At 47.3% G+C, this 17765-nt stretch overlaps 1 protein-coding gene across 5 annotated transcripts in view; it reads left to right on the forward strand.

Annotated features, from left to right (window-relative positions):
• SLC1A2 (solute carrier family 1 member 2) overlaps window positions 1-17765 on the forward strand; it is a 141292-nt gene that overhangs the window by 80082 nt on the left and 43445 nt on the right. For all 5 annotated transcript variants that reach the window (XR_002086059.2, XM_019470113.2, XM_053899835.1 and 2 more), the window contains exons 2-4: window positions 10025-10164; window positions 11989-12141; window positions 14565-14815. Coding sequence is in view for 4 of the 5 variants with exons in the window: in XM_019470109.2 (XP_019325654.1) it covers window positions 10025-10164; window positions 11989-12141; window positions 14565-14815 (544 nt within the window). In the remaining variant the exon portion in view is untranslated. The remainder of the gene's footprint in view (window positions 1-10024; window positions 10165-11988; window positions 12142-14564; window positions 14816-17765) is intronic.

Genomic DNA, 17765 nt, shown 5'->3' on the forward strand with positions numbered 1-17765 from the left:
GTGAGGCTCAATCCCACAAACCGTGAGATCATGATCTGAGCCGAAACCAAGAGTCAGATGCTTCACCAACTGAGCCCCCCCGGGCGCCCCCAGAATCTCCATTTCTAAGATGGGACCATTCCTCCCCTGTCAGGGATGTCGTGAAGACAAAGTAAGGTAATGGATATGACAGTTCTTTGGGATCTCTGCACATGTTGGTTTGTCATGATATTATTATTAACGTACTTGTTAATAAATCCGACTGATGAAATGTTGGTTATTGTTTGTAACTGGAAAGATGAACATGAGGTGAAGAACCTACAAGGGTCTCCTGATGGAAGAGAAGGTAATGTGTTGAGGGACCTTTGCAGCTATGGACATGGAAAAGCGGCAGGAAGATAAGGACCACGGGCATCTTTTTTGGCCAGTGAGACCACCCCCTTATAACCGGGTCACCCCAGATCCTACTGGTTTTGTCTCATCGGAAGGAGACTTTCCACATGCCTCCCAGGTAGAAGGTGGGCAAAATTTGCACCTTTTGCCGGCAAAGGCACCGCTATGGGAATCAGCCGTTTGGGGGCCAACAACATAATTTCATTTGCCTGTTTCTTTTCAACTTTTTGTTCAAGTCCAATGCGCTTACAGAGAAGCACACAGATCTTAAGTGGCCAGCTTGATTAGGTTTCTCAAATTGAACACACATGTGAAACTAGCATCCAGATTAAAAACAAAAAAGAGAGAGAAAAAGGAAATTGTTAGTAGCCAAGAAACCCTGTTGAGGCCACAGTTAAGCTCAGAACTGACCCTGGGTGACAGCGTGCAGTTGGCAAAGCTTGTGTCCAATGTCCTGAGCAGCCCTCCTTTTACTTAGTTTCTGGGTGTGGTTCTGGTCAGGACTCATGTCAAAGGGTCCCCCATCCCCAGCAAACCCTGTTTTTAGAAGCTCCTTCATTCTGGGTTGTCAGTGAAAGGGTTGTTTTTCCACGGGCTGCGGCTTCAATCTGAGATGCGAAGGATGGGACTCTCAAGGAGAAATTTCAGGCCTCTGGGAGCCAGAAGTGGGCGCCTTTGGAGACCTCCAGAGAGGCATAAAGGACGTCCTACAACATCTCCCCACAGAAGCGTAGTGTGGCGTTTCCAGAGCCAGCCCTGGGAAATCTCACGGCCATCAACTGTCTTCCTGTTTGGAGTTCACGTTGCATTGCAAGGTTGGCCGCCTGGTCTAGAAGGAGAGAAAAGGCACAGGGACCGCTCTGCTCAAAGAAGGGCGAAGAAGGGCAAGGGCTGCACTGATGAAAAACAACTGTGAGGTGTGACCAGAACGTCCAGGAAGTCCCAGCTACCTTTCCTGGTGCCTGGTCTCTGCCTGGTGCCTGAAGGCACCGAAGCTAAGCCACTTGTGAACATCCCAGTTGCTGCCCTGCCTGGCAGGCTAGGAAGGCTCAGCTTGGAAGCTTCAGGGGCCAAAAGAAGAGCCTCCCAGGCCTGAGGGCCAAATCCAGAGCTCTGTTAATTAAGAGGGCTTCTCAAAATCAGAATTCCACTGACTTCTGGAAAAGGAAAGAGTGGTCATGCACTTTGGTAGAAGGACATTTTGGAGGGTCCAGATTTAGAGATGTTGATTTTGGCAATTAGATCCCATGGCATCTTCCGGGGTCCTCATCGGTGTCCCCTGAAGGCCTCATTAGCCAAGCCTAGATGGGTGCATGGTTCCTCTTCCCCTGAGAATGCTGCGAGCACTGGGGCCACCACGCCTTGGGCAAGGCAGCTGGATCAAAGCTGCCAGCAGGGAAGGGCCCAGGCCTGCCTGGTAGCAGCCTGCCCCTTCCTGCCACCTGTGGGTTTTCCTAATGCAGGTGTTCGCTGCTTTTGCTCTCATTTTTCCTAGGCTTTCCATATTTCCTAGGCTTTCAGGGCACTACTCAACAGAACCTGTGATGAGAACATGCCTTCTAGCTTGTTGCCCATTCATTGGTTCACTCATGTAACATACAGAACTTGATATGTATATGTACCATATACCAGGAACCGTGCTGAGGGAGAGAGAGTGGAGTTAAGACAAGGCCATGCCCTCAAAGAGTTTATATTCCAGTGGGGGAAACAGATAGGTCATTGTGATAAATGCCTCAAGAGAGGTCGGCCCGGATAAACACAGGTAAACTGCAGAAGGAGCATCTAAAAGTCAGTGAAGACTTTCTGAGGGGAATCATACTGGAAAAAAACCCCCGAGTTTTGAAGAAGAAACAGAAGTTAGTTCATGAAGGCAGGGTTGGAGGCTAGGGTGGAGAGGACATTTTGGCCGGAGGAAACCATTCGCTTCAAGGCAAACTGGGAGCAGGGCCAAGTTCCCTGTGGCTCAAAACCCAGAATGCGTGCCACATAGATTTCCCTATTTATTGGAGTTGTGTGATGTTTGCAAAGGGTATTTTCATGTTGTTCCATGAACCGCAGGTGGGTAGCAACTACTTCCGGAGTGACAATGCCTCTCTGGAGACAGGGCTGGCCAGTGTCTTCTTGGGTCATGGCATAACCTTTATGCCAATTGGAGATGATTAAACACCCCACCCCAGTCTCTCACCCAGGCCTGGAGGGTCCCTATTCCGTGGCATCTTATTTCTGTTTTGGGTGGTGAGCCTTTCTGGAAATGGGAAATCAGCCAGTTTAAGTCTCTAACCTTGGGAGGATCTCACAAAAGCCCAGAGGTTTTATACTTAAGACTGTATTTCTGATGTTCTTTGGGAGGTTGTCCAGTTATTCCACAGCGTAGAAGCTTCCCAGGCCCCCACCCACTCTGGTCCTTCTGGGAGAGAGAGAGAGAGAGAGAAAGCAGGGGAGAGGGGCAGAGGGAGAGAGAGAAAATCTTAAGCTCCATCCTGAGCCCCCATTCCCCCATCCACCCAAATGCGGGCTCAATCCTAAGACCCTTGGATCCTGGCCTGAAATCAAGAGTCGGACACTCAACAAATGGAGCCACCTAGGCGCCTTTGTGACTTTTCTTTTTGTAAAAAACGCAAGTACCATTTATTGCCAAAACTCAACGGTAAAGAGACCATCGAAATGGTCATTTTGCACCATGTTAGGCATTTAAGACAAAAAAGGAAATTAACATTGAGTGTCAGTTACATGTTACTTACTCGGCCTGTGCTTTCTTAAGTATTACCTCATTGAAGCTCTGTAATGACCCAGTGAGTTGCATGTTGTTGTCCAAGAAATCAATGCCTCGTCCCAGGCATGGTTGGAAAAGGGAGATTTTAAGCAAGAATCCAATGGCCACGCATTTATGTCATTGCATTCCACCAAGTCGCCTTTTGGCAGCTGCTAATCAATTGGTGGCTGGTGTTTTAACTTCTGTTTCTGGGCCAAATGAGTATTATTTTTATTTATCTCTTCAGGATTCTGTCTCCTGTAATTTCTTCCAGCCCTGGTTAGCTCCATATTTACCATTCATGTCGTTAGCCAGTTTGGGCCCCATGGTTTGGGAAATGTTATGAAGAAAAGACTCCTTTCCCTCAGTTTTTCATCTGGAATGTTTCTGTGAATGCCACCTCTCCAATTCCATGAGAGCTGACTGGGAGTGATATGGGTGGTGATTCAGGGATGAATTTGGCAATTGGCTGGCTCCCAGTGCTGGTTCACCTGTTTGAGTCTGTTCCTGTGGCATTGACCTGCCTATCTTAGAAATCTAGACTGAGAATTGGTCAAGGGTGGATGGGGGATTAAGAAGATACCCGTGTCTGAATTGTGTAACAACTTTGACCCCTAACTCAGCATTAGTAATGCTACAAAAATATGCTTTTGCAGCAGAGATCGGAGAGGTGAGGGAAACATGGAGGTAAGGGCATAAAGAAACGGTGCTTATTTTTATTATTGGTTTGTCTCTTGTCTCTAAGTCACCCATGTGCCTCTCCCTGTGGGGACTGACATGCAGTGATCGGGCTGCCCCTCATGGTTGATGAAATGATTCATCTCATGGTAAAGTGTAAGCTTATTCAGTCTTGAGTAACTAAAATGGAAGCTACCAAGGGTTGTGAATATCCTCCCCCCACCCCCAGAGAATCACAGAATCTTAGAACGGTAAAGAATGTCTAATTCACCCCCCTTATTTTACAGATGAAGAGCCTGGAACCTCAAAAATAAAAATCGGCCAAAAATGACACCTAAACCCTATTGGTATCTTCCGTTGAGTTTGTTTTTCTCATTTCATACTACTTTGTTCCCTGTTTGTTGGTCATGGGCAAGTAGCCTTACATCCGTTTTATCCCCATGCTATTCCCAACGCTACCAGGTAGCAGCAGGCCTGGAATTAGAACCCAGGCCTCCTGACTTCCAGTTTCATTTTGTTCCCAGGTCCGATCCTGTCATGATTTGGGAAAACTCTAAACTGTGCTCTTGAACCAGACCTTTGGATGCTCAGGAAAAAGCCATAGAAAAGGAGTATCGTTTGTGAAGTCTAGAGTGGCCCACTGGCAGGGCCTTTCTAGAAAGCATGTCTGTGATTCGAGACGGGGACATAGCAGCCAAAGATGAACAGAAGAAGGGACCGGAGGGAGATTTGGAGGTTGCAAACATTTAGATTTCATTCACAGGGTCCTTGAAGACCCAGTGGCTGTCAGAGGGAGAGTCATGACACCATTCAACCAGGTCTCACCTAGCGAGGGTGGAGGGACTGGTGGGCTGGGAATGCCCCGCTGTCTTAGAGTTCCAGTCCCTTTCACAGCAAAGGTGGCATTCTTTAGGGAGCTGGGGAAATCCCAGATGTGGGGCAGTCACAGCTATAGTCACCGGTTTGTGACAGCACTGGCATTTCCAGCGTTGTTTTCCAAACACGCCAACCACCCAAGAGGAAAGGCCCTCAGCAGGCTCTATTTTGTTTTTGAGGGTCTGACCTAGGAGTCCCCCTTAGGGCAATTCCTGGGCATTGTCTCCTCAGGCTCTTGGACTTGCACAGCAGAGGGCTGGATGGTGATGCTCCTTGGAGATCTCACATCCTCCAGGCAGAAACACATCAGTTGCTTTTAGGTTCCCTGGGGAATGTTCTGTTGCCACCTCACTGAGCCAGTGGAGGAGGAAGAAAGACTATGGTGCCAGATAAGGCAACACTGAAGTGTGCGGGCAGGAAATCTGAATCAGAGCCCACATCTAACGAGCCTATTCTTAGAGGCTCTTGACAGAGCAAGGGAAATCGAATGCTAATGAAAAGCAGGTTCTCAGAATAGTTTAAAACTCAGCACCAGCCGGCCCCATTACATGTTCCCTTTCGAGCCCAGAGGAAGTCTTGCGCGAGAAGCTGAAACAGTACTCGTGGATTTGCGTGAGAAGGGACAGGGCAGCGACTGCGAAATTAACAGCCGTTTAACTAATTCAGCGGAGACGTTATGGCTGAAGGAAATTATAGGCTCATTCTTGAAGTTTTCAATTATCCAAACAGATGTCCCATCACATGGCCTTCCTTTGTGGGCCAATAGAGAGCGATCCAGCGGAATTGGCATGCACAACTTCCAGTGTTAAGGAATTGCATTGCTAAATGTTCCATCCAGAAGGCACTCAAGTGGAAACAGAGGTGGTCAGCGGGGTTGGGCAGCATCAGGCTGGATGGACTTGATCTCACCAAGCCACACCTGAGCTTCTAAACTCCTCATTGCTTTTCTGTGTACACAGGCACAGGTTGTAGGAAGGGAGGAATGATAAGGGGGTAAGTGCACACACTCGAATTAACTTACTGTGTTTCTCCGGTGAGCTTGCCCATATCAGGTCTTGCCCTTTCTGTTCATTGCCAGGGAAGCAAATGTGCAGGCTGTTGTGACCTTAGCCTTCCTTTGGTGTCCAGCTCACCTCTCCCTGGTATCATTCCTCTTGCTGGGAGCTGGGACAGCCGAAACTCCCATCATATGCATGATGGTAATAGACCGCAGCGTTACTGGTTCAACATTCATTTGAATCAGTGCCTGTGCTAAGAAACCAGCATGTGGACACCCGGGATTGCATCTGGTGGGAGCTTCGGGCTCCAGTGTGGAAATACAGGTTTCTAAACGGTGTACATTCCGTTTATTTCCTAAGCTCTGGATAAATTGCCTGATTCATGTAAGAGAGCCCTCATTCCCTGCAGGTGTTGCTTTTAAGGCCCCCTTATCACAGAAGCCTTCCCCAGCCACCTGATGCAAAATATAGCACGCCTCCTCTCCACGTGTCATTTTCCTCCCAGCGCGTGTTTCCACGTGAAATATGTTTGTCCATTTATTTGTTGTTCCGCTAAAATGTTCACTGCATGAGAGCAAGGGTTCTGCTTGCTTCGTTTATTGTGATATCTTTAGCATCCAGAACAGCATGGGACCTGTCATATGTGTCCAGTAGAAATCTGTGGAATAAACGCAAGACCGGAAAGAGGCTTGCAGAAGCGATATGCTGCCACTCTGTCCATAAAAGGGCCTCATTCCCAGGAGAAAGGAAGGTGCCTGCCCTTTGTAGTTGCTTTCCCATTTATAATTTCTTCGAGCAAATAGTCATCAAGCCCTTGGTACCAGGTGTGAAAGATCCAGCCCTGCTCTCCCAGGGTTCACGGACTGGTGACGGATATAGACGTTTGAATTAGATCCATTCTTTAAGATACAACTCTGGTGTCAGCCCTCCTGGGAGCTGTTGTTGAACACTGTTCTTCCCCAAAGCTATGTTGGGTACCATTTTTCCCATTTCCCCAGCTACCCCCTGCAGAGCTTGACCACGGCCCACATGTAAAGCAGATTCCCTTGACAAGCTCTTTAAGAGCAGGGATTACACCTTACTCTCTCCTGAGGATAGCATTTGACATATAGAATACTTGGTAAATACCAGGTATCCTTGTTACTGCCACTGTTATTATGTGCATTCAGTAACCAGCATTCATATGCCATGTATGTATAAGTCTTACAAACAGCTCTGCGCTGTTGTACAGTATGATGTGATGCTGTGTTCTATAATATTCTCCACTTCAGGCTCTCCTGTGTTCCGGTGATGTGGTGATCATGTAGGCTGGTATAGAATTGTTACCAAGAGTTCTTAGGGGACTTTGTGTTCCTAGATGCAAGCTGGGTTCCTGATGTACGTCGCAAATCATTCTCTACGAGCCGATGTCAGAACCTCCTCTGAGCCTATGAGCATTTGGTTAATTTCAAGGGAGCTGAGGAAGTCACAGGGATCCTCTCAATAAATACATGTGGGTTCGTGGCATTTTGATGCTGCCACTTTGATGTGGCTGTTTTGATTCAGGGTTTCGGGGACATTTTGTCATGGCCTGAGAAACAAACCATTAAACATACAGCAGGTACGTACAACTAAGCATCGTGCGCATCAGACACTCAGCCACGCTGCTGGACTGCGTGCGTGCGTTTACCTAACACTGGCGTGTCTTCACTTTGACGTGGCTGTTTTGGTGCCTAACACTTTCATTATATCCTTTGGATCTTGCCAGAGCATTTGGTTGAAATGCTTGCTAGTCTCACTTAAATACCAATCGTGCGCCTGAGTCTAACTTCAGTGGCAAAAGGGATTCAAACGAAGCAGGAGGCAGAGGGGTTTACAATCTCAAGGGGACCTAGAGTGATGCCAAAGGCTGGCTGACGGATGCACTCGCCATTTCAGAACACACACGGCCTCCGTTCTTTGTTGGCCGCTTCCTGGTTTGGAGCTTTAGATTACTGGCTGGAGAAATGCTTAAAACTATCAAAAGATCCCAATGGAAACATATGGTCTACCCATGTTAAAAAAGACCGTTTTGATCATTTTCCCCTGCTGTGTTGTAAAAAGAGCCTTTCTGTCTGTTTCCTGTGGAGATTAGAGGAAGTGGTGTTTCTTGCTTGCTGACCAGATTGGCCCTCATGTGCTTGCTGCGAGCAGTCATGCCCTACTTTCTTTTCAGACAGTCTGAGTGATCATTAGCACACACATGACAGCTAGTCAGAGGCTGCCCCAAAACTAACTAGATGAGTAGATAATTAGGCCACGAAGGGGAGACTGAGATGCTGATATTTTGACTAATATTTTCATTTGGGTATTCTAACCAGATCATGAGACATCATTCCTAATTTCAAAACATTTTGGTAGCGAGTATATTAAGGAGCCTGTTAGGAAAGAGTACGTAGTTGTATTTGGGTCCCTGGTCTTAAATCTGAGACTCTGGAAGCTAAGCTTGGTGTCTTGTTGGAATGGTGGAGCAAACGTCACCCTTGTAATGAACTTGATGAATACCGTATGTTTCCGTGCTGCCTGGAGAAAGTCACAACCCATGCCAGGTGTCACGCGAGGCCCCTAACCTATCTTACCATGTTTAATGTCCACAAGGTAGGCATCGAGGCCTTCTTTCTTTCTTTTTTTTTTTTTTTTAATGTTTATTTATTTTTGAGAGAGAGAGACAGAGTGTGAGTGGGGGAGGGGCAGAGAGAGAGAGAAAGACACAGAATCTGAAGAGGCTCCAGGCTCTGAGCTGTCAGCACAGAGCCCAAGGCGGGGCTCGAACTCATGGACCGTGAGATCATGACCTGAGCCGAAGTTGGACGCTTAACTGACTGAGCCACCCAGGCGCCCCAAGGCCTTCTTTCTACACACCACACAGTTAGCAAGTGATGGAGGCATGATTTAAATCCCAGGTTCCCTGTCTCCAAAACCCACACGATTTCCATTATAACCAGTGATTTCAAACCCCTGGTCCGCCGATTGCTACTGGTTCCAAAGGAAGGCTTTCCCAATCTCTGGAGACAATATCTGGGTAAGGCTAGCTCCCTCCCATCTTCGAAGGCATTGCCATTTATTCAGAGACCGTGACCTGTCTTTCTCGGTGTTGAAGACTTAAGGGATTTTTTGAATCACGCGATGGTGATTGTAAATGGCAACTAACAAAAGGGTCTTAAGTTGGCAAAGTAAAAAAAATTGGCCTCCCGATGTGAATCTCCAAGCCTAAATTTGAAATCTTACTGGCCTGCCAATGACCAAGCTGGAAAAAGAGGCAGTGTACTCATTACCCGCAACCACCCCTGTAAGACTCTCATCACAGCATGGGGCTCATCTGGGCAAGGGCTGGGCTGCACTGAGGGCTGAAGGGGATCACGTGCTTCTTAAAGCCACACTTCTTTGACGCTGAGTAGCATGACTCTTGGGCAGCTTAGCAAAGCCCTGATAATGCAGATGACCTTTTAAAAACCACAGTTGATTGAATTTTTAAAAAACTAGATAGACCATGCTTTCCAAAAGAGAGGCAAAACTTGGACCACCCACATTTATGACTTTTCCATGACCAGGATTGGGAAGGCTTGAGCTCAGAGGCGTTTGAATTTAGCGTGACTTAGGTCATGACTCTTCTGACCTGAGATAATCCAAAGGTCACTTTGGGCTATTGATACAAGAATGAAAGAGCTCAGGTTTTGGAGGCAGATATAGCTGGGTTGATATCTCCATTTCTTTTATTTTTTTTAAAAAATGTTATAATGTTTATTTTTGAAAGAGAGAGAGAGAGAGAGAGAGACAGAGCACGAGTCGGGGAGGGGCAGGGACAGAATCCCAAACAGGCTGCAGGCTCTGAGCTGTCAGCACAGAGCCCGACGCAGGGCTAGAACCCACGAGCTGTGAGATCATGACCTGAGCCAAAGTCAGATGCTTAAGGGACTGAGCCACCCAGGCGCCCCTGTATCTCCATTTCTTTTAGCCTTGTGACCCTGAGCAAGTTACTCTCTGGAAAACGGGGCTGAAATACTTGCCTCTCAGAGTTGCCATGGTGGGCAACTCTTGGAAGAACTTCACCCCGCCTTGTGGTATGCCTTTTCTTTACCATGATGATCCAAGATGGCAGGGATAAAAGTGCCTGGCGTGTAGAGGTTCCATGTGTCCTGGCGTCCTGCTTACAGGTAACTGCAGTTCAGAGTCCCCTGAGCTGCTCTGGTTTTTATTTTCCTGCCAGTGGTTCTAGATACCCCACCGTGCCTGGCGGGAGGCCTGTTTGACCTGCTATTACCAGAGCCCCGCAGACTGCACAAGGGGGGCACCCAGCAGGCCCTCACCACTACCTTTGCTCTTCTTGCAGTGCCAACAACATGCCCAAGCAGGTGGAAGTACGGATGCACGACAGCCATCTCAGCTCGGAGGAACCGAAGCACCGGCCTCTGGGCCTGCGCCTGTGCGACAAGCTGGGGAAGAATCTCCTGCTCACACTGACCGTGTTTGGTAAGTGACAGGGCCTGCCTGTCTTCTCTGGCTGCCTCCGGGCTCTGTGCGGAAGCTGGCTCCCACGGCCGCCCTCCCCCTGTAAAGGAAGCCCCTCCCCCTGTAAAGGAGCCTAAGGCCTCCTTTGCCCAGGCACAGCTGCCTTGACGATGCAGTCTCCCATCCACCTGCCCTGGCTATCTGTTTTCTCCTTTGGGATTCTAGTGGTCCTCACCACCTCTTGTGAGTGTGTGAACACACAGATTCCCCGGCCCTACACGTGGAGACTGTGGCCCATCTGCAGTGAGGCCTTCGAATCTCCATCTTAACAAATCTTCTAGGTGGTTCCAAGACAGATGGTCAGCATACCACACTTAGAGAAATACCTGCATGGCGATAAAGGCAGCAGTTGCTGAAAACCCCAGGAAGAGGGCTCCCAACGTCTCACCTACGAACACCCTCATTAACTTAGATTAAATTAGCACATTAGCTAATGAGGTCAGGGTAGAAGAGGTTTGTCCAGAAGCCTGGATCTGGTCTGGCTCCTTCGCAAGAGTCTGATTCCTCTGCTTCAGACCTCGCCCAGGCTGTGGTTGTCCTTTTGTGTGACTGTTGACACACCTTGGTCTTGGGTTTTCGACCAGGGTTTATTGAAAATGGGGAGATTGCAGTATTTTGTAGTGACAACCACATCATTCCCTCTCTCGATCCCTCCTTGTTCTTCAGCTCTCACTTAGGCTGCATACAGAAGCAATGAACAACTCATCGTGCCTTGCCCTTTCCCCACTCCATTCCATGACTTCTCCTTTGAGTCAGTCATCTTGGATGTCAGTGGACCAGGGTCTGGACTGGGGGCTTGCCACAGCTCAGTTTACTTAATGAAAGAAGACAGAGGTGTGGTAGGGTTTCCAAAGGTTACCTTCCACATGAAGAAATTTTACTCATCGTAGATTCTAAAGAAGTGTATTTTTTACCTGTAAAAGTAAAAACCATCAGGCTTTTGGACACATCACTCCCCTCCCATCCCTGCAGTTAACATCATAGCCCACGGATGTAGGAACTTCCTCCCTCCCTCCTAGCCAGTGGTGCTATGACCTGATTTGTGGTTTCTACAAGGATCTTTTATGTCGGCCTCCTGTCTGCAGAGATCCAAAGTTTGTCTCGTGGAATCCCCAAGTATGCAAAGTGAAAGGCTCCTGCCAGCAACTCTGCCTAAATTGTTTCTTCCCAAATTATACACTTTTAGAGACCCCCCCTCCCCGCAATCTGCCATAAAATCAGCAAGTCTAAAGATTATGTAAGAGAACATAGAAGTCAAGGACAAAACTTCTTGAGAATGAGCCACGGGGAAATTGTTGGGAGCCAAAGAAAATAGAAGGAAAAAGAAAACTCGCACTGGCTTGGTAAATCAAATGTTCCTTTTATCTGGTATCCAGTCAGAAAGGGAAGGAATATGTTAAACACCATACCAATGGCCAGGCCTAGGCTTGGAGGACCTGGGAAGCAGTATCTGGCACTATGGATTATTTCTGACTATATTTCTGACTCTACCAGGGGACAGTATCTTCAAAGAAGTTAGTCAAGTTACCTTATCCTCCTTCTCACAAAGCCTTGAGAGGGCAATCCTTGACCCTGTCAGTACTGCTGTTTAGAATAGTTGGAGGTACACAGTATTCTCTCACTAGTCGTCAAAGTCAACTCCACGATCTAATGGTATTTTCATTATGTGCTATTCATTATCCGATAATGGAGAAGTAGGAAAAAGGTCAACGTTGCAGACTCCCTAGAGTTAGTCACTTTATTGGGCCCAAAATAAATTCAGATATCTCCCCCTCTCCCTTATAGGTGTCATCCTGGGGGCAGTATGTGGAGGGCTTCTCCGCTTGGCCTCTCCTCTCCACCCTGACGTGGTTATGTTAATAGCCTTCCCAGGGGATATACTCATGAGGATGCTAAAAATGCTTATTCTGCCTCTCATCATCTCCAGCTTAATCACAGGTAAGGCCACTGGGGATCGTACTCCCATCCGGTTTGTGGAGTGACCATCGAATCTCAATTTGATTGAATGAATGGATGAATGAATGAATGTGATTGTCTGTGTCATTTTATTTCAGAGCCTTGGTTTTCCTGTCCCTAAAATGGGGACTATCAACCCAAAACGAATTTCTCATCTGTTGGTCAGCCCTTCTGTCTAGCAATAAAAGATGAAAAGGAAACTGCCACATGTTGCAAGGGTTAATAACTATAGTGATTTCAATTTTGAATGTATACTTTTCTCATTTTCCAAATTATATTTCGCTCAGATTCTGATAAAAGTAATAAATAGAAAAGGACATTTTCTCTTTACTATTTAACTGGGTGTAGAAGGAAGTGGGTATTAAAAATAAATTAAATACTAGATGTGAAACCCTTCAAGTTTTTAAGAAGAAAGTTACCCTTAAAGTGTAAATCAGGTTCAACTCTTTGGGGCTGAAAGAAGTCCTTTATTGCAAAGAATGTTTTCACCTCTCTGGGCTTATGCTGGTAGTTTTCTCTTTACTAAATAACACTGCTCAAATAGGGTACAAATTGATGTAGTTTATTTTTTTTTTAATTTTTTAAATATTTCTTTACTTTTTGAGAGAGAGAGAGAGAGAGAGCAGGCAAGAGGCTGAGAGAGGGAGACACAGAATCCAAAGCAGGCTGCACACTCTAAGCTGTCAGCACAGGCCCTGACATGGGGCTTGAACTCACAAACCGCGAGATCACGACCTGAGTCAAAGTTGGATGCTTAACCGACTGAGCCAGCCAGGCACCCCATTAAACTGATGTAGTTTAAAGACTGGGCTCTGATTTAAGGCTGAAAGCTAGGCTTTGATTGATACTTGGTGCCATCTAGGTGACCTTGAGAAAGCTGTCCACCTTATGAAGGAAGTGAGGCTCTCGAAACGTCAAGAGATTCAGATGCTAAGCCACGTTGTTCTGTAGTCTCATCTCGGGTCAACCGCCGAGCCCAGTGAAGGCAAGGTCTCATCAATCAGCCCCAGACTGAGTGAAATTGTGCTTTAACCTTAAAGGCTCCTTTTCAAACCAGAGAAAGTATTCTCCATGCCTGTTTAACAGACCATATACTGGTCAACCTGGCAAGGAAACTTAGTGTCTGTTGGCCAGAATCCGACTTTAGGTTGTAAGGAGAAGTGGCTTGTAGATAAGTCAGCTTAATTCAGAAAACTTTGCACCAGTGACTTCCTCCCGCACAGCAAGGGCTACAATCTCTCTGTCTAGTAAAAGCAGAAACTGAAACCAGGAAGTAGAAAAATTGAACATACAACTGGGAAAAAACCTAGTGAAGGCAGGAGTTTTTGTGACTTGCTTGGAATTTCCTCTAACAATCACAGAACCTCCCACAGTGTAGACAGAGCACCCACCTTTGTGTTCTCTAATCCCTGCACTGGGTTGGAAAATGTGGGTCTCTGTCATGCTTCGCCTTGGAGGAGGGAGGGCTGTGCTAGATCGCTATGCTAGATGCTTGATATCAATCACCAGGACTGCCAGATTTTTTGTTTTGTTTTTGTTTTGTTTTGTTTTTGTTTTTGTCTTTTAAGTGAGGACATTAAAAGAAAACGTTCTAGCACCATCACCTCATAAAGAAAGGATATCTTAATACCAAATAGGTGGGAAGGACACGCTCTCAGAATTAAAAAATGGAATACATTCAACTTGAACTCACTATTGCAGACTGACAGAAAGTAGTCATTGATCATTTTATAAACTCCGAACCAGAAATCTTCAACTCTGGTTCTCTAGAATCTCAAAAATGTCCTGGGAGAACAGAACGGTAAACTGTAGGGGGCACCTACGTGGCTCAGTCCGTTGAGCGTTGGACTCTTGATTTGGCTCGGGTCATGATCCCAGGGTCATGGGATCAAGCCCCATGTCAGGCTCCGTGCTGAGCATGGAGCCTGCTTAGGATTCTCTCTTTCTTCCCCTGCCCCTCTCCTCTTCTCGTGTGCATGCGCACGCTCTCTCTCTCTAAAATAAAGTAATAATATGGGGCACCTGGGTGGCTCAGTCGGTTAAGCGTCCAACTTCGGCTCAGGTCATGATCTCACGGTCCGTGAGTTCGAGCCCCGCATCGGGCTCTGTGCTGACAGTTCAGAGCCTGGAGCCTGTTTCAGATTCTGTGTCTCCCTCTTTCTCTGACCCTCCCCCGTTCATACTCTGTCTCTCTCTGTCTCAAAAATAAAATAAACATTAAAAAAATTTTTTTAATAAAATAATAATAGACAAAAGAACTGTAAACTATAGGATTTGTAGGACCAAACATTCAGTAGGAGGAGGTTTAATTAACCATTCATGCATTTGAGTAATATGAAGCCACGTTCTAGGTATGCAGAGATGGGCATCGTAGGATTAATCCTTCCCATATCATTTCAATCCAGGTTTGTCAGGCCTGGATGCTAAAGCCAGTGGACGCTTGGGCACGAGAGCCATGGTGTATTACATGTCCACAACCGTCATTGCCGCAGTGCTGGGGGTCATCTTGGTCTTGGCCATCCACCCAGGGAACCCCAAACTCAAGAAGCAGCTGGGACCCGGGAAGAAAAATGATGAAGTGTCCAGCCTGGATGCCTTCCTGGACCTCATCCGAAATCTCTTCCCTGAAAACCTTGTCCAAGCCTGTTTTCAGCAGGTAACCCAAAGTTTTGATGTTCTTGCCTCTCTAGCCTCCTTCAGTTATCAAGATAATAACTTAGGGAGTGTTTCGGTGAACCAGCCCTGGGGAGCAATTTTCCTATATTTAATTACCTCTGTCTAGGGATTGTAGGAGGTGATTTGGAGCAGGATTTTGGAATTAAAGTCGTATTTTGCTTTATTTTATTAACCTTCCTTTTTTTCCAGCTCACTTCACATCTCTTTGCTCTGGGATTCCCCTTCTTCCTTTTTTCCCCCACCCCGTTACTTTTTCCCTTGTTTTTTGGTTTCCATGGGTGGGCTGTCCAAGGGCACACGTTTGAAAATCGCCCTTGCCTTCAACCCTCTAGAGTGCCCAGTGGGTCTCTATGTTGGTAGGATAGCAACACCACATGTGATGCATTTAAAAAAGACACATGCCTTACAGAGTCAGAATCTGTAGTGTAGGCCCGGGGATTGGGTGTTTTCAAATTGTGGAAGTAATACATGAGGGCTGTAAAAAGTTTAAACGGTGTAGATGTACTTCCCTTCCCTAGAACTACTCATGCTGGGAATTTTGTTTCCTTCCATATATATTTTTTGCCTGTGTGCATAATCTTTAGAAAAAATTCAACCCAAGTGGTAACTGCATTGTATATGCTGTGCTGTGCCGTACTCTTTTATTTAACAGTGCCTTACCATCATCTCTCTCTCTCTCCTCACGATTGTGTAGTTATTTCTGAAAAATAAATTCTTGGGAGCTCATGTCCTGCCCAGGAGTTCTAGATTTCAAATTTGCTGGATGTTGCAAAACGGCTCTACAAAGGTTTGTAGTGATGTATGCTCCTGCCGACTGCGTACGGGCAGATCGAGTTTTTTAAAGCTTCGAATTTAAGAAAATGGAGGATTCTGCTCGGTGGAACCACTGAGAGAGAGAGAGAGACTGAGGCCTTGCTCCCCAGCCTGTTGTCTAGCCCCCAAGGTCAGGTTAGGTGAGAATTCGCATCAGTTCCCATTAGCCCATGGAGGGAGAGCTAGCACCAAGGTTCAACCAGAACCCGGGAATCTCCTCCAGCCATTTCCAGGGAACCACAGAAGAATGAACTTCGGAGACAGGCTGCCTAGAGGAAAAGTTTGCTTTCCCAGCTGTCCCCCAAATCCTATTGTCAACCACGGCTGGGCCCCGCTTACTCTGGGTTAAGATGTGTTCTCTGATTTCCAGTGCTGCGTTGGTGGCACTTAGGGCAGAGGGCTACGTTAAAGGAAACCATCTCATGGATAAAGAAGATGTGGCGTATATACATATACACGATGGAATAGCACTCAGCCGTGAAAAAGAATGAGATTTTTGCCATTTGTGACAACGTGGATGGACCCGGAGGGCATGGTGCTAAGTGAAATAGGTCAGGGAAAGACAGATACCACGTGATTTCACTTATATGTACAAACTAAAAAAAAAAAAAAAACGACAACAACAACAAAAGCCAAGACAAATGAATACACAAACATGTAAAAAGCAGCAACAGCCTTCTTCTACTTTCGGAGAATAAACCGATGGTCGTCAGAGGGAAGGAAGTGGGGGATGGGCAGAGTGGGTGAAGGAGAGGGGGAGGCATAGGCTTTCTGTTATAGAAGGAAGAAGTCGTGGGGGTGAAAGGCACAGCACAGGGACTGCAGCCAATGATACTGTAACGGTGTTGTGAGGGGACAGACGGTAACTACACTTGGGGTGAGCAAGGCGTGATGTGTAGACTTGTCAAATCACTGTGTGGTACAGCTGAAGCTAACGAAATATATCGTGTGTCCACTCTACTTCAATCAAAAGGAAAAATGAAATAAAATTCGAGAACAACCACAAAGGACAAATCAAAAAGCCTCCATTAGCACATAATAAAAAAAATGAAAGAAACCATTTCAGCTGGGGAGGTAGGGTGGGAAGGGAAGGGAGGGGTGCTTCCTGGCGCTCCCTCTGTAGAGGGAACCTACTTACATGAAAGCACTCGGGAACCGGGGGGGAGGGGTGGCACGAGAGGCACGACGGAGGCACGGACTGGGGCCTCCTTCCTGGGCCCCGTCGTGACCATGCTCCATGAGAGGCGACCCCTTCGTCTTAGCAAAGCAGGACTGAGGCAGACAGGCACCAGGAGCCGTTGCTCTGATCTTGGGTGAGCTTTAGTGGTGTTAGCCACGCTCACTCGGTGACCTGTCCGGTCAGTGGGCGATCTCTGTATGAAGCTGCCCACGGCAGGGCTACTGTGCACACTAGAATAGAGGGCTGAGCCATTCCCTGCCCCGTCCCTGCCCTGGACCCACCCCTCCACTGGCAATATTCGTATGAGGGAATGAGCCCTTAGCCCCCCCCCCCCACCCCCCAGCTCAGTCCAGGGTCACTGCCCCTTTGAGTTGGGACAATCAGAGGAAAAAAATGTGTAGACTCTTTTATTTACCTCAGGGCAAGGGAGCATGTACATCTCAGGCAGCCCAGAAGAAGGGGGTCTTAAACTAGGAGCAATCCATGGGCCCAGGGGGCCCTTAAAGAGGGTTCAGCGAAAGGGAACCGTTGTAGGGTGACATCCCGTTACCAGAGAGAAGGGATGCCAGGCAAGTGCTTTCTGTGTCCTCGGGATACAGCTGGAAGTGACTACAAAAAGCTTGCCTTGGGTGTGGAGGGCTTCACTGCCACAGTTAGACACAGAGATGGAAAGAGGCAGGCGCACTGTCCCCGGAGCAGAGGCTGCCTTGCTCAAGGTGGCAGGCCCTGTCTCTTGGAGGGCAGCGGGGCCTCCTGCTTGCTGCTTAGGGCTGAACCAGCGTGAGCTTTCCAGGACAGCAGCGGGATGTCAGGTGCGGTCTGACCACATTCAGTCAAGGCTAGCCACAGGGACCGCATGGGTCTTCTCTTGCGGGGAATCCAGTGATGTGTGTTTGCTCATCCATCTGATATTTGAGAGCACTTCCTGGGTGCTGGC

This window comes from Panthera pardus, unplaced genomic scaffold (assembly GCF_024362965.1).
Source record: "Panthera pardus isolate Hobbes unplaced genomic scaffold, ASM2436296v1 HiC_scaffold_12, whole genome shotgun sequence".
NCBI classification, from domain to species: domain Eukaryota; kingdom Metazoa; phylum Chordata; class Mammalia; order Carnivora; family Felidae; genus Panthera; species Panthera pardus.